Here is a 25,644-nt window from a genome sequence, read left to right as displayed (position 1 = left end):
CGCCGGCAGGTGTTTGATTTCATTCACGGCCTTTCACATCCCTCGCGCCGTTCTACTGCACAGCTGCTGAAGACGAAGTTTATTTGGCACGGCATTTCTAAGGATGCTAAGGATTGGGTCTGAGCATGTACTTCTTGCCAAACTTTCAAAGTACATCGACACACAGATTCAGAAGTGGGCACCTTTTCTTAACCTCAGTGTCATTTAGGCCACATTCACGTCGACGTTGTAGGCCCCCTACCCACATCACAAGGACATCGTTTCTTGTTTACCGTCATCGACCGCTCCACTCGTTGGCCTGGAACCATTCCCATGGAACTGCAACGTCCGCCTCATGTACATCTGCCTTACTCTTAGGATGGATTGCATGATTTGGTATCCCTGAGCATATTACTTCTGGGCATCACCCTACATCAGACAACTGCCTACAACCCCGCTCCCAATGGAATGGTTGAATGTTTTCATCACACCCTCAAAGCAGCTTTGATGTCCCGTTTGGTTACTTAGCTTCCCTGGGTCCTCCTGGGACTGAAGACCACTCATAAAGACGCCCTGGACGTCTCGGCAGCTGAAATGGTGTATGGCGACCCGTTGGTGTTCCCTATCAAATTTTTTCCATCTGCAACCTCCTCCTACGATCTCCAGCGCATACGTCACGTCGTGGGAAAATTTACTTCATGCCGCCAGACTTAGAAGCCCCCAGCAATGGATCACATGGTGACAGACTTGCACTCTGCAACACACGTCTTCCTACGCAATGACACCAGCAAACCACCGCTAACGCCCCCTTACACAGGCCCCTTGACGCAATCCGAAAGCATTCCTACTAAACATTTGTGGCAAAGAAGACTGGGTCTCCATTGATCGTCTAAAACCTGCTTATCTCCTGCCAGATGACTCGCTTATAGTCCACCTCTCTAGATCAGGGCGCCATTTTTAACATACACAGTATGTCATTTTTAGGGGGGGAGCTATGTACCACCCGTGTCACACGATCTTACATATTAACGACATTTCTCTTTTTTGTATATATCATCCTTTGTATCTTCGCACTCCCCTCACACAGACAGCAACGTGCATCAATCTGTCTGCTTTTCTTATTGTTAACTATTAACAGAACCGGTTACCGGTTGGACAAGAAATACCCTGTTGTATTCTGTGACCTTCTTGCCGGGAGTTGGTGTGTATATTTAAACTCGATGTTCTGTAACAAAGTTACTCAGTTGCTTTCATCTCGCCTTTTGAGTCACAATCTACTCTTGGCCCGTCACATTGCTAACTTCAAATACTAAGTACCTCTTAATAAGATACGACAAGTTTAACCCTTGAAAGTCTAAATGTTAGTCACAATAAACTGGTTATAATTATCATTTGAGTATAGGTTTTTATGAATCGGAATATGATAGTCATCACGTGAGGTTAAAACATTTAAAATCACGAAAGAATTTGTTGATATTCAGACTTGAAAAGGCTTAGGAGTTGCACAAGTGAAATTCATATTATTTCTTGGTTATACAATGTTATAAAAGAAGCATATCAATATAGGTGAAATTCCATTTTGCAAGTAAATGTCCTTATAATAATAATAATAATAATAATAATAATAATAATAATAATAATAATAATAATATTAGTATTATTATTTTTAGTAGTAGTAGTAGTAGTATTAGCCAAGCTACAGCACTAGTTGGAAATGCAGGATGCTATAAACCAAAGGACTCCAACAGGGAAAATAGCCCATTGAGGAAAGGATATAGGAAATAAATGAACTACAAGAGAAGTAATGAATAATTAATGCAAAATATCTTAAGATCAGTAACAATGTTAAAATAGATATCCCATATGTAAACTATGAAGAAAGACTCATGTCAGCTTGTTTAACATAAAAAAAATTCGCATGAAGTCACAACTTCTGAGGAGCTATTTTATTAGAAAGACAATTGCACAATCTGGTCTTAGTTTGAATAAAACTTCTAGAATACTGCGTAGTATTGAACCATATGAAGGAGAAAGCATGAATGTTACAATTATAATCAACTATTTATCCAAGTTGCTTCTCTTTAGTCTGAATCTTTTATTCTTCAAATATGGATGCAAAATTAAGTATCATGAAGCATTTCATCTTTCCTCGCAGGGAATGATTTTGGAGAAGCCAGCGAAAACTGCCTAACGATTCACCTTTGGCATTTTCTCCAATCGCTGCCTACCAAGGTTCATGTGCCTGGGGAGGAAGAGCTTCGTTTCAGGGAGAAGATTGCCTTGTCCAAATGCCAGTGGAATTCGTGTCCTCCAGGATGCCAGTGCAATAGAAAGAAGAAAATTGTCGATTGCAGCAATATTGGTGAGGAAGGATTTTGAGATGGGAAGAGCACTTGATTTCTATTAATTATTTTTTTTTATTTTTGGTGTTTTACAAATGTATAACTTTTGGTAAAATACTAACAACAATGTGTTTCCTTGATATCAAATTATATATTTATTGTCTCTCTTTGATACTGAAATTGGTTTCAATACTTTACAAATGTATAACTTTTGGTAAAATGCTAACAACAATGTGTTTCCTTGATATAAAATTATATATTTATTGTCTTTCTTTGATATTGAAATTGATTACAATGTTTTACAAATGTATAACTCTTGGTTAAATGCCAATATTAATGTGTTTCCGCGATATCAAATTATATATTTATTGCTTTTCTTTGCGATTAAAAATGAAAAAGGGAAAGGTTTACACGTCCCTAAATGAAGTAGAAATAGTGAAACTGTAAAGATAATCCCTATTAAATAGTTTATATAAATAATTTTCTCTACATAACGATTTTTTAGTCAGATAAGGATAAGTTTTGATAAGTAACGACTTAATTCTAATTACCTCTAAACAAAGGGAAATGTTCAGAGATTTAATGAAATCAGTAAATAACATAGTTAACATTCTAGCAAAATGACATTCAATTCTACTATTAGTTTGCTAAGACTTGTTATTCCGGTCCCTTAAATCCTAACCCCCGAATAACGGTGTCCTTTATGTTAATTTGAAACTTCCTTTATTTAGGTCTCAAAACTCTGCCTCAGGTGGCCCCCTCTTCGGCTGAGACTCTTCTTTTGCAAAACAACAATTTGACAACGCTCGAGGGCATCCAATCTGCCGCTTGGTGCAACCTTAAAATTCTTAACGTGGGTTACAATAATGTCTCTCGAATATGTAAGTTGCAATCATGTTTATTGCCATGAGATTCTATATATTCAGCCCATAAAGTCTTTATTACTCCCTCCAAGGAGGTTATAAAATCGAGTCGATTTCTTTATTCATTTATTTATTTATTTGGCTGTGTCTGTAGACTGAATTTCAGCAAAACTGCACAACGGATTTTGTCGAAATTTTCAACACACATTTTAAGTCATGGACAACCTCATCAAATTTTGGAGATGATCCGTATTCTAGATCCAGACTTGCATTTTTCATAATTTTAAAGATTAAGTCAAAAGAAATTGATGGATCTTGAAGAAATTTTCATCAAAGATAAATCTGAAGGCGTGGGCGACTCCATTAACTTTTGGAGATGATCCGGTTCCTGAACCAGATTCTAGACCCAGATTTGCTTTTTATTTATTTATTTGTCTGTGTGTCTGTGGACAAGATTACTCCAACTACTCGATGGATTTTGACTAAATATTCACCACAGATAGACCTTAGGTCATGGACGACTCCTTCAAAGTTTGGAGATGATCCGGAGCAGGATCCAGATTCTAGATCCAGTTTTGAGTTTTTCGCTATTTGTGTCAACGTCAGCCTTTGGCAGAGGTCTGAAATCTCTGATTGCTCCTGTTATTATTATTATTATTATTATTATTATTATTATTATTATTATTATTATTATTATTATTATTATTATATAAAACGCAACCCTAGTTGGAAAAGCAGAATGATGTAACAGGGAAATAGACCAGTGAGGAAAGAAAATAAGGAAACAAATGGAATAGAGACCTCTACCAAAAGACAGTAGAAAACCATGGTATTAAGGCTATGGTATTACCCAAGTATAGAGAGCAATGGTTTGGGTTTGTAGTGCTTCCCTAGGGGAGCTGCTTACCATAGCAAAAGAGTCTCTTGTACTCTTACCAAGTAGGAAATAGCCACTGAATAATTACATCGCAACAGTTGACCCCTTGAGTGAAAAGGAATTTTTCGGTTATCTCACCGCTCTCAGGTGTATGAGAAAAGAGCAGTATGTGTAAATTATAGGCCAGACTATTCAGTATATTTGGATACAAAGGAAAAATTAACCTTAACAAGAGAGGGATCCAGTGTACAACAAGCTGGCCAGTCAAAGGGTCCAATAACTCTCAAACGGTTGTATCTCAACATGTGGCCCCTCAATCTCCGTCTTTTTTTTTCTCTACAGCATTTCTATCACTTAATTATATTTCTGCTATACTACAATGCCAAAAAATAGGAAATTTTGGGAAAGTACATGGATCCTCCTAGGTAGTATTTTTAAACTACAGTAGGGGCCTGTAGCTGTAAGACTTGACTTAGTTTTGTAGTTGAGGACGAACAATATATCCCATTTCAAATATTTATTTCTACTTTAGAAAAATGGTCTATTCTTTATAACATGATATTTCTATATCTTTTAAATCCAAACAGTTTACGACCACAAAATTGAAGGAAATTGTACGTGCCAATCAAAAGAAGCCTACAGTGATGAGCAGGAACGTTGTCTTCCTCAAAATTTGGAAGAAATTCATCTGAACAACAATACACTCCAAAACTTCACTAAAAATGATTGCTTGCTCTTGTCACCTTTACATGAACTCGATCTTTCTGGAAATAAGGTAAACTCATTCAAAATATTTTCATATCCATTGTTCAAATTATAAACATATTTCTGACACATTTCAATATAATCCTTTAAAAATAGAAAATGAAATTGGCCAATATGTTTAGATTTTCAATATTGATTCCTAATATAAATATGTCATCTTCATTCTTCAAGTTATAAGACATATTTGTAACACATTTCATTTTAATCAACTGAAAAGTAGAAAATATAATATGCCAATGCATTTAGACTTTAAATATTGATTCTTATTTCATCAAATTTTATTAATCTAATCCCGTTACAAATGAGAACATTGACACCAGTTTATCATGGCTCCATAGTTTATCTAAAAACTCTGAGCGTGTGTAGACTTTCAATATTAATTCTTATTTTATCAAATGTTATCAATTTATTCCTGATACAGATGAAAACGTTGGCACTAGTTTGTCATAGCCCTCTAGATTATTATGAAACTCTGAAAGTGTTTAGACTTTCAATATTTATTCCTATTTTATCACATTTTATCAATCTATTCCCGTTACAGATGAAAACCTTAGCACTAGTTTGTCATAGGCCCTAGATTATTTGGAAACTCTGAAGGAGTTTAGACTTTCAATATTGATTCTTATTTTATCAAATTTTATCAATCTACTACCGTTACAGATGAAAACCTTGGCATCAATTTGTGATGGCCCCCTAAATTATCTTGAAACTCTGACCGTGACAGGGAATACTATAGGAAACATAAGTGAAAACGATATTTATCAGTATCCAAAGCTCAACATATTACACATTTCGGAAGGTACTAAATATAATGAAAGTATACAACTATATAGCAAAAACCTCAGGTAAGTGGAAAATTGATTTTCGTTTAGACAATTTATGGGAGAGATTTAATTAGTCCTTCTAGTCTTTACTCTCATTTTAAAACAAGTTAGAATCTTTACAATATTTAAAATTTTTTATCAGGTGTTGGCACATGTTTGTACATGAGTGTTTTGCATGATTAAGATAAAGAGACAGTGCCATTCTAATATCTATTTTATTTCATTTTAGCATCATTGTAGGCGATCGAAAGGAAGTAAGCTTGGATATTGAAGGTTCGTCTCTATCTACTTCATCTCCCACTGGCAATATTTCATGTGACACCTCTCCCCCAGTAAAGGAAGTAAGATATTTTGGCAAGATGCTTGCTAACAATACTCAGTGATGTTTAACTTCACTTCAACATTCTTTTATACTAGTGTATGCACCCCGTCAAAAATGAGGTCTAAATATTTGGATAGATATGCCCACACAGGCACAAACAGATTCAATCCTTCCGAAACCCTTCCCATTTCTTAACTACAACCCGCTAGTTCGACAATTTCGGGGAGTGTGTGGTTTCCAAGTGTACCTGTTGAGATACCCCGTCACCAGGTTATGATATACTCTCTTTCCCCCCTGAGTATGGCAGGAGAGAAATATATATATATATATATATATATATATATATATATATATATATATATATATATATATATATATATATATATATATACATATATATATGTATATATATATATATATATATTATATATATATACACATACATATACACATACATACATACATACTTATATTTATATATATACATATATATGTATGGATGTATATATATATATATATATATATATATATATATATATATATATATATATATATATATATATATATGTATATATATATATAACCAGCTACATGCTCTTTATTATATAGGAGAGCGATTCTAACAATATATTCTAACAATATTGAAAGATGATTTGATAAGCTGGAAAAGACAACATTAATAAAAGAAACCTTCATAGTTATTAAGGTATACTGAAGTGAAATAATATAATATCTTAACATAATATGATAATGATTAGAAAAAGTACCTGAATATATTCTAATCATTGTTTAAATAAAAAATATTTCGAAGCTGATAGGTTCTAGTAAGGACGCTTGAAACTTCTAGTTACTTAGCAGTTACATTACCCTAATTAGTTTTTACAACGGCGAAACTCTTCTTCTTTTCTCCCATTGTTATCTCTACATTAAGGGGTCGATTGCCTGATGTGTTCTCTAATAATATCAGGCATGGTTTATAATTTGGCAGAGGGTTTTATGACCACATGTCCCTACAGTCATCAACCATATGCCCTTACAGTCATCAACAATAGTTAGTGGCAGAGGGTTGTACGATCAAATGCCATTGCAGTCACCAACCATAGTTATTGGCAGCGAATCTAACCTTTTGACTATATGGTCAAAATGCAAGGCAGCAGTTTCCACAGTTAGTGGTAGTGTGCCTAGCCTTTTGCTATAGAGGAAGACTACAAGGCAACAACTATCCATTTAGTTGCTTTCTACGACACGCAGGACATACGATGGTAGTATTCTTACACCCCTACAACACCTATACTTATTTTGCAATCCGTATGAAAGACCTTTGACTCAAAGGCTTTGAGGGAAAGTATACCAATCAGAACCTTCGAGGTGTTGTGGGATACTGTGGTGGGATTGGTCTTCTTATCCTGACAAAGCGAATCAAAGAATTTGTTCAGAAATGAACTGAGGCTAATGTCAGTGACTAATGACATGTGTCTTCATTAGAGCCACCTCTTTTCAATAGGGAAATGGTTATAAGAAATGAGGTATAATATATCTATCTATCTATCTATATATATATATATATATATATATATATATATATATATATATATATATATATATATATATATATATATATATATATATATATATATATATATATATACATTACTCAAGTTTTCCTTCAGGTGCGCTGGTCCCCCTATCGCAACTCAAACAATATACGGTAATCTTATTTTCTCCAATTCAAGTAGAGAAGTTGCATGGCCAAGGCAGGATTATCCTTTGACAGATTTAATACTTTTCGTGCCCAAAGGCTATTAGCACTGAGTATCCTGCAAACATTGGTACATTGGATGATAAAGCAAAGCAATGTTATTTAAATGTAAAAGCTTCAGATTTAAACTAACTAGAAATCTTAAATTTCCCTTATAAGTTACCATTATACAGGGTACTGGAGGCTAACTTTAACAAAAAAATTTACCCCATTGATAGTATGCATTGTGACATCATGCATAAGATTTCCATAAGATGGTCGTGGGGTTTTATTTTACTAAGCCTCATATGAGAAATATTGCCTATAGATATGCAAGTTTTTTCTACTTTTCAGGTATCTGACGAATTAATCATGACAGCTGTGGCATTAGTGATCCTCATCATCCTTGTTTTATTCACTTGTTACAACAATTACCGGAGAAATTCATCTACTGGCATTAAACGAAAGTTTGAACCCCAGAAATCCATTGCTAAACGGGTAAGGTGTGATTTATATATATTTTTGTGATTAGAGTGTTGTGTGGTTTCCAAGGACTCTCCTGTTAAAGACTGGAACAATGACCCTTTAATAGGAAAGTCTTACTCTTTTTGGGGTTAGAGGTCTGTGTGGTCTCCAAGGACTTTCCTGTTGAAGGGTAGAACAGGGAGACTTCAACAGGAAAATCTTACTATTTTTGCCGTTAGAGAGCTGTGTGGTCTCAAAGGACTTTCCAGTTAAAGACTAGAACGGGGAGACTTTAACAGGAAAGTCTTACTCTTTTTGGGATTAGAGTGCTGTGTGGTCTCCAAGGAATTTCCTGTTAAAGGCTCCCTGTTTTAGCCTTTAAAAGGAAAGTCCTTGGATACCACATCTAATTTCAAAAAGTAAATATACAGCTAGGTAAAACTAATAAATACACACACACACACATATATATATTTACATATATATATATATATATATATATATATATGTATATATGTGTGTGTGTACTGTATATATACGTACTATATATAAAATCTATTAATACATGAAAGATGAGATAGTGCCTGGAAATATTTAAAGGTTCATTGGATATATAACAATATGTTCTTCCTTTTCGTGGTTTGTATAAACCATTTGTAATCTACTAAACTTTGCAGAAGAAGTACGACTGTTTCGTCGTATGCTCGTCTGAAGACTTCACTCGAGTCCGAGAGATGATAATCGTTCCCCTTACTCAACGTGGATACTCGATTGCTTGGCATGATAATGCTTTCGTACCGGGAGATTGGATTATGCGTGAGTTTCCCTGAAGTCTTCTTCTTCTTCTTCTTCGTCTGCATCTTTTCCCACTTCTATGTGGGGTCGATGTTTTTGGCCAACGTTCTCCATCTACCTCTGTCCCACAATTCATCACCGGTTAATCCCTTTGATCGAAGGTCATCCTTGATACAGTCCATCCACCTTCGCTTTGGTCTCCCTCTCCTTCTCGTTCCCTGTACCTCCATTTCCATCACTCCCCTCCCAATATACTGTTCATCTCTTCTCATGACATGACCATTCCACCTCAGTCTACTCTCTTGGATCTTATCTGATAATTCTCTAACTCCTGTGGTACCCCTAATTTCCTCATTCCGTATATTATATCTTCTTGTCACCCCACACATCCATCTTAATATTCTCATCTCTGCCACATCCAGTTTCTTCTCTTCTGTCTTCTTCATTGCCCAGGTCTCCGCTCCATACATCATTGCCGGTCTCACAAGTGTCCTGTGTACTTTACCTTTCAACTTAACCCCTATTTTCCTGTCACATAGTACTCCACGCACTTTTTTCCAATTCATCCATCTTGCTTGTATTCCCTGAAGTGCCAGATATGATTATCGTTGGTAGAAATTGTCATCTTAACCCTTTTACCCCCAGGCTATTTGGAAATTTCCAACCCTTAACCTCCAGGGGCTTATTTTTTTCCCAGCACATTTTGCAGTATATTTTTTTAAAATTGCTCTAACAGCCTTAGTTTTTGTCATAGAGAGGTCAGGTTGGTCTCATTCTCTTGGAAAATGCCTGAATTTTCTAAAAAAAAAATTATCAAAAATATGAAGAAAAAAATTTTTATAGCATTTTTTTGCAAGGACGTACCGGTACGTCCATGGGGGTAAAGGGATGGCTTTTGTGAAACGTACCAGTACATCCTTTGGGGGTAAAAGGGATAAATTGTTATATAGAGAGGAAATGGATGAAGTTGCACTCGTCTTCATAACATTGACAGAGTAATCTTTTCTTATACATTGAACAAATGGATGAAGTTGCACTCGTCTTCATAATATTGACAGAGTAATCTTTTCTTATACATATAACAAATGGATGAAGTTGCACTCGTCTTCATAACATTGACAAAGTAATCTTTTCTTAATAACACTTCTTCAAGTTATTTAATCCCCTTAACTAAAATAGCTTTACCGTACTCTAAAGATATATTTTATGACAGATATTTATTGCTAATGATCATTTACTCCTGATATGCCTTTTGTTAAATATCTTATTCTTTCTGTGTACCATTCCAGAGAAGATAAAATTCTAAGATATCAACGTTGAAACTTTTTTGGTAAAACTGAAATCAGTAGAATTTTGGGAATAAATAATTTGGAGTTAGAATTCAAATATCTAAGGAGGGGTATTTGACAATTTGTACTTTTTAATTTATTTGAAAACCAGTTTTCTATAAAAGTATTACCTCTCTTGCTCAATCTCAATAGTAGATGGTAGGGAAATAATGTTTTTCTTTAATATTTTCTTATTATAACAAGGCTTTCAGTTCCCTAAAAATGGTGCATGACTTATATGACAAAATTATACACTTTAAACACACAGACAACGTCGAAAGAGCTGTTCAGAATTCCTCGCGAATGATGATTTTTGGAACCCAGAACCTGGTTAGCAGCAGGTATGTATTTGATAATAATACTTGACTAATTATAGATGAACATTCATCTGTATATTTTAATTCGTTTACAAAATGAATGGTATATTTAGTTATATTAACCATCCATGTAAATATCGACCACTAATGGGACTTTATATCGAATTAAAATCTTGAATATATATATCTACCGGAGACTATTTTGTGATTAATGTTTCAGGTTGAGCAAGGGGTAATGATTTGAACCCAAGCCTAAGTCGAAAAAAATGCCAGGAGTGGATTCAACCAATTTTTCCTTACACTGAATTTTCTGGATTATTCTTTATATATTCTCCTCTATTCTCACACCTGACTACTGCACTGTGGTTTTTTAGTGGCTATTTTCCTTGTGGTAAGGGTAAAAAAGCCTCTGTAGCTATGGTAAGCAGCTTTTCTAGGCGAAGAACATTCCAAAATCAAACCACTGTTCTCTGATCTTATGGTTTATATAGGAAATATTTATTTCAATGTTTTTGCTGTTTTTTAAATATTTTATTTTTCCATGTTTCCTTTCCTCACTGAGCTATTTTCCTGTTGGAGCCCTGGGCTTATAGCATCCCGCTTTTCCAACTAGGGTTGTAGCTTAGCATTTAATAATAATAATAATAATAATAATAATAATAATAATGATAATAATAATAATAATATTAATAATGATAATAATAGCCTCTGTACCATGGTCTTCCACTGTCTTAGGGTAGAGTTCTATTGCTTGAGGGTACACTCGGGCACACTATTCTATATACATTTTCTTACTCTTGTTATTTTAAAGTTTATCATATAAAGGCACACAGATATATAGATAAATAAAGAGAAAATTATCCAATCTTACGAGACTTCCATCTTAGGTTAAAAGAAAAGTTGCACGAATTGGTCCGAGGTCATTAAGTTCTTCAGAGTAATTTTATCCCTTCCTTCCAATAGGTGGGGCCTGCACGAAATTCGAAGAGGCAGCCACGAAGAATTTGTTAACCCAGATTTCAAGGTCAGTCACTGATTTATTTTATCTTACCCTAAAATGGAAATAAGGAAATTATTATGGTCTGAATTAATTTCCAGACTTGAATCATCCCTTTATTATTTTTTTCTTAGGTTTTGGCCTTGGTAGATGAGACGCTGCCAAAAACACTCAACCGGGATCTTTATGATATCGTTTGTCTTCGAACACATATAAAGCTGACAGATCCGTAAGTTTATGATTAACTGGTGACAATACAATTACACATATAGGGATTATGAACGTAGACTTACAAACCCGCAGAAAATTATACAATTTTATATAATTTTACACACACACACACACTTCCCCCAAGGCACTAAGATTACCAAATAATTTTTCTTCAGCCAAGGGGTTACTGTACTATAATTTTTCATTGGTCACTTTCCTCTTGTTAAGGGTAGAATAGACTCTCTAGCTATGGTATGCAGCTCTTCTAGGAGACGTAAACCTCAAATCAAACCATTGTTCTCTAGTCTTGGGTAGTGCCATAGACTTTGTACGATATATATAAGTTATAAGTTATTATATATACACATTTGCTTATTTAAACATGTAAACATAGACATAGATATGTGTGCAAGTCATATAATAATAATAATAATAATAATAATAATAATAATAATAATAATAATAATCTAAATAAAAATGATAATCTTTATTAAAATAATAATAATAATAATAATAATAATAATAATAATAATAATAATAATACACACATACATACATACATACATATACCAAGGCACTTCCCCCAATTTTGAGGGGTAGCCGACATCAAACAAATGAAACAAAAAAGGGACCTCTCCTCTCTATGTTCCTCCCAGCCTGACAAGGGACTCAACCGAGTTCGACTGGTACTGCCAGGGTGCCACAGCCAACCCTCCCCCGCTATCCACCACAGATGAAGCTTCACAACGCTGAGTCCCTTACTGCTGCTACCCCCGAGGTCATCCAAGGCACCTAAGGAAGCAGCAGGGCCTACCGGAACTGCTTCACAATCGCTCACCATTCATTCCTATATCTAGCACGCTCTCTTGCCTCTATCACATCTATCCTCCTAACACCCAGAGCATTCTTCACTCCATCCATCCACCCAAACCTTGGCCTTCCTCTTGTACTTCTCCCATCAACTCTTGCATTCATCAGCTTCTTTAGCAGACAGCCACTTTCCATTTTCTTAACATGGCCAAACCACCTCAACACATTCATATCCACTCTAGCTGCTAACTCATTTCTTACGCCCGTTCTCACCCTCACTACTTCGTTTCTAACCCTATCTACTCGAGATACACCAGCCATACTCCTTAGACAATTCATCTCAAACACATTCAATTTCTGTCTCTCCGTCACTTTCATTCCCCACAACTCCGATTCATACATCACAGTTGGTACAATCACTTTCTCATATAGAACTCTCTTTACATTCATGCCCAACCCTGTATTTTTTACTACTGCCTTAACTGCCCCCAACACATCGCATCCTTCATTCACTCTCTGATGTACATCTGCTTCCACTCCACCATTTGCTGCAACAACAGACCCCAAGTACTTGAACTGATCCACCTCCTCAAGTAACTCTCCATTCAACATGACATTCAACCTCGCAGCACCTTCCCTTCTCGTATATCTCATAACCTTACTCTTACCCACAACAACTCTCAATTTCCTTCTCTCACACACCCTTCCAAATTCTGTCACTAATCGGCCAAGTTTCTCTTCAGCGTCTGCAACCAGTACAGTATCATCCGCAAACAACAACTGATGTACCTCCCATTCATGGTCATTCTTGTCCACCAGTTTCAATCCTCGTCCAAGCACTTGAGCATTCACCTCTCTCACCACTCCATCAACATACATGTTAAACAACCACGGCGACATCACACATCCCTGTCTCAGCCCCACTCTCACCGGAAACCAATCGCTCACTTCATTTCCTATCAGAATACATGCTTTACTACCTTTGTAGAAACTTTTCACTGCTTGCAACAACCTTCCACTACTCCATATAACCTCATTACATTCCACATTGCTTCCCTATCATACGCTTTTTCCAGATCCATAAACGCAACATACACCTCCTTACCTTTTGCTAAATATTTCTCGCATATCAATACTACTACTACTACTACTACTACTACTACTACTACTACTACTAATAATAATAATAATAATAATAATAATGATTACGACAAAAACAACAACAGAAACAACAACAACAACAACAAAAATAATAAAAATGATGATGATACTACTACTACTACTACTACTAATAATAATAATAATAATAATAATAATAGAAAATAACACTAATGATAGCAACAACTACAACAACAACAATAATAATAATAATAATAATAATAATAATAATAATAATAATAATAATGATAATAATACTGTAAAAATTCCAAATATTTCGAAACAGCTGCAGTAATCTTTTGTATGGATAAAGAATATACTTGATTCATATTACTTTCAGCTAATCTTTTTCTTTCATTACAGGGATTATATCGAACAGATCTGTCGATTCTTACCTCCTCAAGAACTACCTGAGAATAGTGATCTTCAACCTGATAGTTTGCAAGAGTCCCTGAATGACATCAATGAATTCTTGGAGAGATACGAAGAAATACGGCGGAAGGAGAGTAAGAACTTATCTCTCTCTCTCTCTCTCTCTCTCTCTCTCTCTCTCTCTCTCTCTGATAATACATATAAACCTACTTGTATTTATAAATTTATCTCAAATATTCAAGGCCTGAACTCACACTAAACTAATTCTCTCTCTCTCTCTCTCTCTCTCTCTCTCTCTCTCTCAGTAGACAATATATATAAACCTACTTGCATTTATAAATATCTGTCAAATATTAAAAGGCTGAACTCACACTATAGTAATTCTCTCTCTCTCTCTCTCTCTCTCTCTCTCTCTCTCTCAGTAGACAATATATATAAACCTACTTGTATTTATAAATTTCTCTCAAATACTAAAAGCCTGAACTCACACTAAATTAATTCTCTCTCTCTCTCTCTCTCTCTCTCTCTCTCTCTCTCAGTAGACAACATATATGTACCTAATTGCGTTTATAAATTTATCTCAAATACTAAAAGCCTGAACTCACACTAAACTAGTCTCTCTCTCTCTCTCTCTCTCTCTCTCTCTCTCTCTCTCTAATGGCAGATAAATATATGACCATATACAAACTTCTCAAAAATATTAAAAGCCTGAACTCACAATAAACTAATTCTCTCTCTCTCTCTCTCTCTCTCTCTCTCTCTCTCTCTCAGTAGACAATATATATAAACCTACTTGCATTTATAAATTTCTCTCAAATATTAAAATCCTGAACTCACACTAAACTTATTCTCTCTCTCTCTCTCTCTCTCTCTCTCTCTCTCTCTCTCTCTCAATAGACAATATATATAAACCTACTTGCATTTATGAATGTCTCTCAAATATTAAAAGCCTGAACTCACAATAAAATAATTCTCTCTCTCTCTCTCTCTCTCTCTCTCTCTCTCTCTCAGTAGACAATATATATATAAACCTACTTGCATTTATAAATTTCTCTCAAATATTAAAAGCCTGAACTCACACTAAACTAGTCTCTCTCTCTCTCTCTCTCTCTCTCTCTCTCTCTCTCAATGGAAGATGAATATAAGCCCATATATAATTTTCTCTCAAATATTAAAAGCCTGAACTTACACTAAACACATCTCTCTCTCTCTCTCTCTCTCTCTCTCTCTCTCTCTCTCTAAGGGCAGATAAATATATGACCATATACAAATTTCTCTCAAATATTAAAAGCCTTAATTCAAACTAAAAGCTTCTCTCTCTCTCTCTCTCTCTCTCTCTCTCTCTCTCTCTCTCTTTCTCTCTTTTAATGGCAGATAAATATAATACCATATACAAATTTCTCTCAAATATTAAAAGCCTGAACTCACACTAAACGCTTCTCTCTCTCTCTCTCTCTCTCTCTCTCTCTCTCTCTTAATGGCAGATAAATATATACTCATATAAATTTCTCTCAAATATTAAAAGCCTTAACTCACACTAAACCCTTCTCTCTCTCTCTCTCTCTCTCTCTCTCTCTCTCTCTCTCTCTGAAAATAGAAATATTTTGATACAAGGAGAGTGATTCGTTGTTATCTTACCTTAATAATTTAAGTGGATTATATTTCTCAAGTTGAATATTCGTTTAATCTTTATTTATAATAAACGATATCGGCGTCAATGACCTTCGATGTCAGGATGCCAGAGAACTTCAAATCATTCATTCATTCATTCCAGGACTGACCTCGGCACGGCGACTGGGAGAGCTCTTTCATACTTCTCGCGAACAGGGCAAAGTTTCCATTAGAGTTGATATTGGAACTGCTTTCTCATCGCACGGTAGGTCTTATGAACAGGTCTTCCGGCATTGAAACTCCTGTGATAGCATTGAAAAGGCTTAAAACTTAATAACATCCTATAATGTGACCTGAAATTTCTTATTACAAGGTCATTCTACAACAATTTAAATTTCTATCACAATCTACATTTATTATTCCCTGAGATTTTCTTATTACAAGCTCACTTTACAATAATATGACCAGAGATTTCGTATTAAAATTTCACTCTACAACGATCAATATGACCTGATTTTTTTTTATTACACTATTAGTATGACTGGAGATTTCTTCTTACAATCTCTCTCTACAAACAATTAATATGACCAGAGGTTTCCCATTACAAGCTCACTTTACAGCAATTAATATGACTGGAGATTTCTTTTTACAAGCTCACTTTACAGCAATTAATATGACCTGAGATTTCATATTACAAGCTCACTCTGCAACAATTAATGTGACCAGAGGTTTCGTATTACAAACTCATTCTGCAACAATTAATGTGACCAGAGGTTTCGTATTATAAGCTCACTCTGCAACAATTAATGACCAGAGGATTTCCATTAGAAGCTCACTCTCCAGCAATTAATATGACTAGAGGATTTCCATTAGAAGCTCACTCTCCAGCAATTAATATGTCCTGAGATTTCATATTATAAGCTCCCCCAACAACAATTAATGTGACCAGAGGTTTCGTATTACAAGCTCACTTTCCAACAATTAATGTGACCAGAGTATTTCCATTACAAGCTCGCTGAACAACAGTGAATATAACCTGAGATTTCATATTACAAGCTCCCCTTGCAACAATTAATGTGACCAGAGGTTTCGTATTACAAGCTCACTGAATCACAGTGAATATAACCTGAAATTTCTTATGATGAGCTCCCTCTGCAACAATGTAGCTCACGTACTACAGCATCATCCCTAACCAACGTTAAAACTCCAATAAATCAATTCTAAGAGAATGTTATTCATGTAAACAAAAGATTGTATGATGCTGATTTGAATTATATCTCGCTCTTTAGAATGTTTAATGAATATTAATTACATTTTAATGTTTATCTTTTTAGTGTGTGATGATACGGCTACTTGTCCTTCCTGCCAGAAAGAACAATATGCTTTAATTCAGAGGTAAGTTAACCCTTTTAGATTCACTGTTTAACCAAGCATGAGTGTTGAATACATATTGATACAAATTTCATTAAGAAAATTGCTATTAATGGAAAAGAAGAGCATTTTAGAGAGTAGTTTTAATTAACTGAGAACTGGCATTTGATCGTGATATCTTCAAATGCCTTGTTAAATATTACCTCTTTTTTTTTTTTTTTTTTTTTTTTTTTTTTTTGCTAAATATTGGCATAAATATTCTGTTTTGGGTATAATAGCAGCATGTTCTTCATCTCTCTTCGGAGACATATTACTAATATTTTTCCTTTAAGACCATAACTTGATTCTAATTTGCCACTTCTCTTACTAATGCTTTTGTTTTTATTACATAATTGCCTCCACCAACTAAGTTGAAAGGAAGTTATTTTTTCACCCCTGTTTGCGAGTTTGTTTGTGAACAGCTTCCTGGCTGCAATTTTAATCGTAGAGTAACGAAACTTGCAGGGATTAACTGTTATGTAAAAAGCTGGAAATTAATGAATTTTGCAAGGTCAAGGTCAAAGGTCAAGGTCCCGATCACGCAAAATGTCCAATTCCCGTAACCAGCTATAAGTTTGCACATCGTTGTCACAGATATTTTAAACTTGGCTCATATTTCAGTGTAAGAAAATCCACGCCATTTAATACATGTTAAGGTCAATGGTCAAGGTCAAATTTGAGAAAAAGGTCGAGAAATAAGTTGCCTCGGTAGGGTCTGCTCTCTACCAAGTGCCCCTCTAGTTATAGTTGTTTTTTTCATTTTTTTTTTCTAGGTATGGTAATAGTCTTCGTTGTAACAATTGACATGTGTTTCTTATTCGTTTAATTTGATGGTATCGCTAATCATAATCATAATGATACACATTAGAGGTTACCTCCCCCCTCTCTCTCTCTCTCTCTCTTTCTCTCTCTCTCTCTCTCTCTCTCTCTCTCTCTCTCTCTCTCTCTCTCTTTAAGCATTTCGGTCATTGCTCTCAATTCTTTTATATCCTCATACAGTGGTTGCTAATTCATCAAACTTATTCATTTTAGAATCTACTCTTCTTCACCCAGCGCTTGCTAATTCATCAAACTTATTCATTTTAGCTTCTACTTATCTACATTCAGTGGTTAGTAATTCATTAAACTTATTCATTTTAAAATCTACTTAACTTCACTCATGGGTTGCTAATTCATTAAATTCATTCATTTTAGAATCGACTTATTTCCACTCAGTGGTTGCTAATTCATCAAACTTATTCATTTTAGCTTCTACTGATCTTCACTCAGTGGATGCTAATTTATTAAACTTATTCAATCCAAAATCTACTTATCTTCACTTAGTGGCTGCTAATTCATCAAACTTATTCACTTTTCAATGTATTTGATTTTTTCATTGCTAGATCTGTAATGTTATCAGTAATTCATTACTTACAAAATGTATTTTTATCCAAAATTATATTCTATAGAATTTTCGAAGAAATTTTGTTTGTAATTTGTCAATCCTTCCTTTATGTAGTTTCTATCCTTTTTAGAATATTTGATCATTTATCAATGCTACCAATATTTGTCTTGGATATTCGTTGGTCCAAAATCTAATTTCAATGAATTATGCAATACACTGCTCTATTGTCATTTTCTCAAGTATAGGATTAAATGGTTGCCTTTCGTATACGGAATACTTTGCTTTTACTCACAATATATTTTATTATTACTCGGGATATATTTTGATTTTGCTCTTGAAGGTCTGGTAGACCAAATATTGGCTTCTGTGTATCAATCAAGTCTCTGTCTTCTTAAGGCATCTGGCTTCAAGCTGAAAATTTTCGTTCGACTACTGGACTGGCTGCCTTGGTTAACTGTCTCTTCCAGGGTCTGGTCTACTGGGGTTCAGCCAAACAGATTTGAATTACCTAGCTGAACTGAAAAACCTTCGCCAAGAAAATATCTGTGAAAATCGGGTTACTTGCCCTCTAAAGATGCCAACTGCAAGATGTACACTGAGATTTCTCTCTCACAGTTGTTTTTATCAGCATTAAAGCATCATGCCAGCCAATCACCTTCTGGGTCTTCCGCTATTAAGCCAAGCATAATTTCTATTAGATATAAATAGAGCATCCAGAATCCAGTCAACTATTCTTTGTTGTATTTCAGTTCATCCTAATAGATACTGAAAAAATGAGAAAATTTTCAACATATTATCCAGGTACAAAACATAGTTAGATGCACATGAATTTCCACACAAGTCATCAATTGATTTGAGAGCTACATTGATATTTTGTTGTTCTTATCTGTGTTTGATCTCTACCAACCATTCTAAAATTCCTGACCAAGCAAACCTCATGAAAGATTCGTAGACCACTGTCTTCAAGGACCTTTGCTCTTATGATCCCAGATAATTTCTAATATTATCATTTTATACTTTCATATTCTTTTAAGAACAAATGGGTCTAAGCAATAAGATTTACAAGAATATAAATCCTGATGGATGTCAGCAAAATTGTCATTATCCAAGGTTCCAATGCCAGTCCCTCTGGCCAAAATTCCGGAACCTAGTCCAACCCATTGTTGGAGAGAGACATAGTTCTTTATTTTCCCTTTTGAATCGGGTAATATTTGGAAGTATAAAGAAGTTACGAGTAAATTTTGAACAAAACTTTCACTTCTTTATATGTAAACCATTTTTATCGCGTCTTTATTTACAATCACTGGTTTGTCATAGTTTTTTTTTTTTCATTCTTTTTCTAAATGATGCAAAGGATGATTTGACGACAACGTTTCTGCTCATGGTGTTTATTGCAGATGAGTTTTCTGGGGTTTTTTGTTTAGAAAATTTGAGAAATTTATCTTTTCAAATTGATACGAGCATATGGTATTCATTATTTTTTTCACAAAAGTAAGATAGATTAAGTAAGTTCGTCCTTTTTCCTCATTATCATAATATCATGAATGTTTTAAATTATTGAAAGTGAGTATTTTCATAATATTTCTATTCACAACTCTTTTTCAGGTTCAAAGCCGGTCCTTATTCATCATCGGCTCTAAACCTCTCGGAGACCAGTACTCGTCAGGAGTATACAATAGATGGTGAATCTTGTGAGTATCTATAATTGTTTGCAGATCTCTTTTACTCGTTTTCCCTCATTAAAAATCAATAAAGGAAACTAAATCGAGTATGAAACTTAAGGATGTTAGATTAATATATTGTTTTAGATCGATCTAATGATAGACTAGTCATTTTTTTTTTAACGAAGCGCATTTGCACTGACTCGTAGCGGTGCCCTTTTAGCTCGGAAAAGTTTCCTAGTCGCTGATTGATTAGAATTATCTTGCCCAACCAATCAGCGACCAGGAAACTTTACCGAGCTAAAAGGGCACCACTGCGAGTGGTGCAAATCTGCCTCGCTAAAAAAATTGACTATAGATAGATACACGGTAGAAAAATCAATAAAGGAAACTAAATCGAGTATGAAACTTATGGATGTTAGATTAATATATTGTTTTACATCGATCTAATGATAGACTAGATAGTTAGATCGTAGTAAAATAAGGTTTTCCTTTTGAAACCACATATTTCCAGAAATCAAACCTTTTTTTCTAAATTCAATCCCAAAATATTCTTTATCTCTACCTATAAAACTATGAAAATTCCTTTCTTTTCCTTTCAGTTTCCTTTGAATTAAAATTTCCTAGCACAGCCATTCTTTCAGATTTTCCAAAACCAGTCAGGCAGAGAGGCAGATTTTTTAAAAAGATTATTTTTCACTCTTAATTTTTTTCCCAGTTTATTAAAGGCAGATCTATAGATTTCCTAAGCTACTTATCCTTTTTTTTCACAAGGACAGTGAGGTTGCAGACAGTATTTTGCTCAAAATCCCAACTTGCGTTTGTGAGTCAAAAACATTTCCAGTAGACTACCGTAACCCATTCAATCCTAAGCCTAAGACATGTGCTCTTTCACCTACCTACAGTCTTCCTGACACTACATGGGCTAACCCTTTCTTATCCCTAGACCTTTCAGTTACCCCTAGCACAATCAGTCGTTGTCATTCTTACTTCTCAAGTGTCAAATCATCCACCTCTCTCCTTTTGAATAAATTAGCTACCAAACATTTCTTGCCTGCATTTCAAAACCCTAACACTGGGTACTTTTTCTTCTCTAGCTATGTTATGTAAGCATAATGCCGTATTTAAGGCTGCAAACCTTATAACCCAAATTATTTAGATACGCTCTCCAGACAGAGGGGCGAGGATGCAGTTATTTTCATTTTGCCGTACCCTTTTGGTGAAAATTTTTATTTCCTTCGGACTCTGAAGAAGAACTCATCAGGCCATTCACTGTCATGAGGAACTATATAGTTTCACCCCAAACCATTGCCACTTCTTAGGGCATCAGTGTTCAGGTTGTACCCTTTAATACCACCCTACAACAATACTCAATAAACTAAGATAAGTAGAGGCTCATCCGTCACTAAGATGGATGTAATTTCCCCCAATGGGTCCACAGACCCAATACTGAACAAGGCAGGAGATGGATGTCACCACTGATATGGCAACAATTAATTTCACTTATGCCGACGACTCTTCCATCCTCACCCCTTGATGAATTGATAACATGGCAGGAGATGGATGTCACCACTGATATGGCCACAATTAATATCACTTATGCTGACGACTCTTCCATCCTTACCCCTTGATGAATTAATAACAAGGCAGGAGATGGATGTCACCACTGATATGGCCACAATTAATATCATTTATGCTGACGACTCTTCCATCCTCACCCCTTGATGAATTAATAACAAGGCAGGAGATGGATGCCACCACTGATATGGCCACAATTAACGTCACTTATGCTGACGACTCTTCCATCCTCACCCCTTGATGAATTAATAACAATTTATACTGATTTTATGATAGATGATTAATTAACTTTTTTTCTTTAAGAAACTCTGTCCGTTTGCATATTCTCTAGAAATTTTATAGTGAATATCTTATGAGTTCCTTGGACAGTAAAGAGCTTGTATTGGAATGTTTCTTGATTGTTTTCCACCCTTGATGTGAGGTCGTTCTGGAGCTCATGGGATAATTGAGAGTAGTTCAAATCGATCAACTGTAAAAAAATATAAATAGCAATGTATTTCTTCGCTCTACCTAGAACTCGTGAAATTTAATTGTGAATAATAGGTATAGTTTTAATTTGAATATATCTTATACTGAAAATTTTTGGGTAGTTTGTAGCGCTACGGCCAAGCGTCCTAATTTGCTTATTATCACTCCGACTGTTATCTTGTATAGAATAAAAACGTTTGGAAATGGTCTACGGATCTTAAATATGTTGTGTAAGGGGGGGTCCCGGAGGGGCGCAGCCCCCCTGGGTAAGGACACAGCTTTTAGCATAGGTTAGGTGGGTTTTTTTAAGTTAGCTTCTCCCTTCGTACTCGTAGGTAAGTAAACTGTTGTGTAAGGGGGGGTGGGGTCCGGGGGCCTGGGTAAGGATACGGCTTTTAGCTTAGGTTAGGTGGGTTTTTTAAGTTAGCTTCTCCCGCCAAAATCGTTTTTAGAACGACGGCCACAGTTCAAAATATTCCCGTTTTCTACGGGATCTGGCCGTCACCCTACAAACGCTCCAAATTTTTTCTTGCTTTTTTTTTACAAAATTGTTATTTCGCCAATCTTTTTATTTAAATCTTTTATAAACCTTATTTTGTACCTTTTTTGCTAAGATAACAAAATATCATAATAATTATTATTATAAATATTACTGTTATAATTTACACTGCACCTCTAAAAGTAAGACATGTTAGGCAAACGATTTGCTTGTGTACAAATTACATATGTAATGTCTCTATAATCTCTTATTTTAATTTCCAGGTGAGGACATAACTGATATATTAAATGAAGATGGCTTTATCAGAGGTTGGAAACGGACAACATGTTGATGACCTATGCTGTGTATTCTCAACAGGTTACATTCGAAACTGAAAGACTCTATATTGTGTATATCTGAAGATTGTCTCTATTACTGGGTGCAGGTTTTCTTCAAAATACTTGTGAAAATAAAAACACTTCCTCATCAAGAATCATGATCATCAAGATTATGAATGAATCAGAAGTAATAGTTATAAATTAGTTGGTATGTCTAAATGGTATGTCACTGTCGTACCAGTTTCCTGGACAGGGTTTGATTCCTCCGCCGGCCAGAAGCTGTAATCTTTGAGTTGATTCCCACTTGGGTCTCTGATCCTGATATATAAAAGATAATCCAGATATTAATTTAGTAAAATATATGGCTTATTTTAATATATGTGTACATATAATACACATTTACATCATCATCATCATCATCATCAACCATAACTAGTCCACGGCAGGATAAAGGCCTCGGACAAATTCTTCCACTCCGGTCTGTTTATGGCCTTTCTATGCCAGTCTAAATCCGCAATTTTTTAAGTTCGTCCTTCCATCGTCTTCTCTTCCTTCCCCTGCTCCTTTTGCAATCTCTTGGGCCCCATTCTGTTGTTCTTAGTACCCATCTTTATCTGTCATTCTTATTATATTGGCCTGCCCATGTCCACTTCTTACATGTTGTTAGGATATCTTCTACTTTAGTTTATACACACAAACACACACACACACACACACACATATATATATATATATATACACAGTATATATGTATATATATATACATATATATATATATATATATACACAGTATATATGTATATATATATACATATATATATATATATATATATATATATATATGTATATATATATATATATATATATATATATATATATATATATAAATATATATATATATGTATATATATGTATATATATATAAATACTTATATATGTATATATATAATATATATATATATATATATATATATATATATATATCGACATGGGCAGCACATATAAGGAGAATGACAGTTAATAGATGGCCATTAAGAACAAGGAATGGGTCCCCTAGAGACTGCAAAAGAAGCAGGTAGGAGGAGCAGATGATGGATTGACGAACTAAGAAATTTTATGGGTAAAGACTGGCATAGAAAGACCATAAACAGACGCAAGTGGAAGGACATGTCTGAGACCTTTGTTTTGCAGTGGACTAGTAATGGCTGATGATATATACTGAGTATATATATACATACATACATACATATATAATGTATATATATATATATATATATATATATATATATATATATATATATATATATATATAATGGGTTATGTATATATATATATATATATATATATATATATATATATATATATATATATATATATAATGGGTTATGTATATATATATATATATATATATATATATATATATATATATATATATATATATATATATATGTGTATATATATACATACATAGATAAATATTTGCATGTACACGTATGCAAGTATGTAAACATAAAAGTGCAAGTATGGTTATGGGTATACACTCTTATACATGCTTAGTAGGTTGGCCAAGGCACCAGCCACCCGTTGAGATACTACAGCTATAGAGTTATTGGGTCCTTTGACTGGCCAGACAGTATTATATTGGATCCCTATCTATGCTTAAGGCTCATTTCATCTTTACCTACACATACATAGAGTAGTCTGGCCTATTCTTTACACATTCTCCTCTTTCCTCATACACTTGACAACAATGAAATTACCAAACAATTCTTATTCTCTCAAGACATTAACTACTGCACTGTCATTGTTCAGTGGCTACTTCCCTCTTGGTAAGGGTAGAAGAGACTCTTTAGCTATGGCAAGCAGCTTTTCTAGAAGGACACTCCAAAATCATACCATTGTTCTTTAGTCTTGGAAGTGCCATAGCCTCTGTATCATGGTCTTATGTCTTGGGTTAGAGATCTCTTTCTTGAGGGTACATCATCGGGCGCACTATTCTATCTTGTTTCTCTTCCTCTTGTTATTTTGAAGTTTTTATAGTTTAAATATGAAGCTTCATTTTAATGTTATTATTAGTTTTAAAATTTTCTTGTAGTTTTTCTTTATTTACTTTCCTCACTGGCCTATTTCCCCTAATGGGGCCCTTGGGCTTATGGCATCCTACTTTTCCAACTAGGGTTATAGTTTAATTACTAAGCCATATAATCATCATTATGCTACTAAGCCTTAGAACTTAATTATAGTTATATAGCCATTTAAATGTGTGTAGGTATGGATATGCAACTTATAGCTCTGTATTGATAATGTTTCTTTAACTCTTTGTGATTTTTTTTTTCTTATTTTAGGTGTGATTCTTTATTGTAATTTTACTTTTGTGAAACACATCAAGTTTGTTTCTGCTTTATTTGCAGGAAAAAAAAAAAAAAAAAAAAAAAGAGGGTCTTAATGATAAATTCTTTAAGGATTTTCGGTGATCAATCTATTTTGAACATATGTTTTAATTCTTTTATTCTGCCTTGTTTCGAGTATTGTTCTCCTGTCTGGTCTCATGTTA

The 25,644-nt window shown here is 34.5% G+C and overlaps 1 protein-coding gene across 2 annotated transcripts in view; it reads left to right on the top strand.

The window, feature by feature from the left end:
• The window catches only part of LOC137651122 (toll-like receptor 2), a 66,123-nt gene extending 42,320 nt beyond the window's left edge, over positions 1-23,803 (top strand). For both annotated transcript variants that reach the window (XM_068384268.1, XM_068384261.1), the window contains 15 exons: positions 2,135-2,341; positions 3,053-3,202; positions 4,649-4,836; positions 5,487-5,671; positions 5,880-5,991; positions 8,065-8,208; positions 8,853-8,991; positions 10,567-10,639; positions 11,579-11,639; positions 11,747-11,841; positions 14,154-14,296; positions 15,937-16,038; positions 17,108-17,168; positions 20,173-20,258; positions 23,037-23,803. In XM_068384268.1, the coding sequence (XP_068240369.1) occupies positions 2,135-2,341; positions 3,053-3,202; positions 4,649-4,836; positions 5,487-5,671; positions 5,880-5,991; positions 8,065-8,208; positions 8,853-8,991; positions 10,567-10,639; positions 11,579-11,639; positions 11,747-11,841; positions 14,154-14,296; positions 15,937-16,038; positions 17,108-17,168; positions 20,173-20,258; positions 23,037-23,104 (1,814 nt within the window). In that variant the 3' untranslated portion in view covers positions 23,105-23,803. The remainder of the gene's footprint in view (positions 1-2,134; positions 2,342-3,052; positions 3,203-4,648; positions 4,837-5,486; positions 5,672-5,879; positions 5,992-8,064; positions 8,209-8,852; positions 8,992-10,566; positions 10,640-11,578; positions 11,640-11,746; positions 11,842-14,153; positions 14,297-15,936; positions 16,039-17,107; positions 17,169-20,172; positions 20,259-23,036) is intronic.
• Positions 23,804-25,644: the final 1,841 nt, after the last annotated feature.

This window comes from Palaemon carinicauda, chromosome 1 (assembly GCF_036898095.1).
Source record: "Palaemon carinicauda isolate YSFRI2023 chromosome 1, ASM3689809v2, whole genome shotgun sequence".
Lineage (NCBI taxonomy): Eukaryota > Metazoa > Arthropoda > Malacostraca > Decapoda > Palaemonidae > Palaemon > Palaemon carinicauda.
Note: the sequence above shows the minus strand (reverse complement) of the source record. Positions and strands in the feature narration are given on the sequence as shown.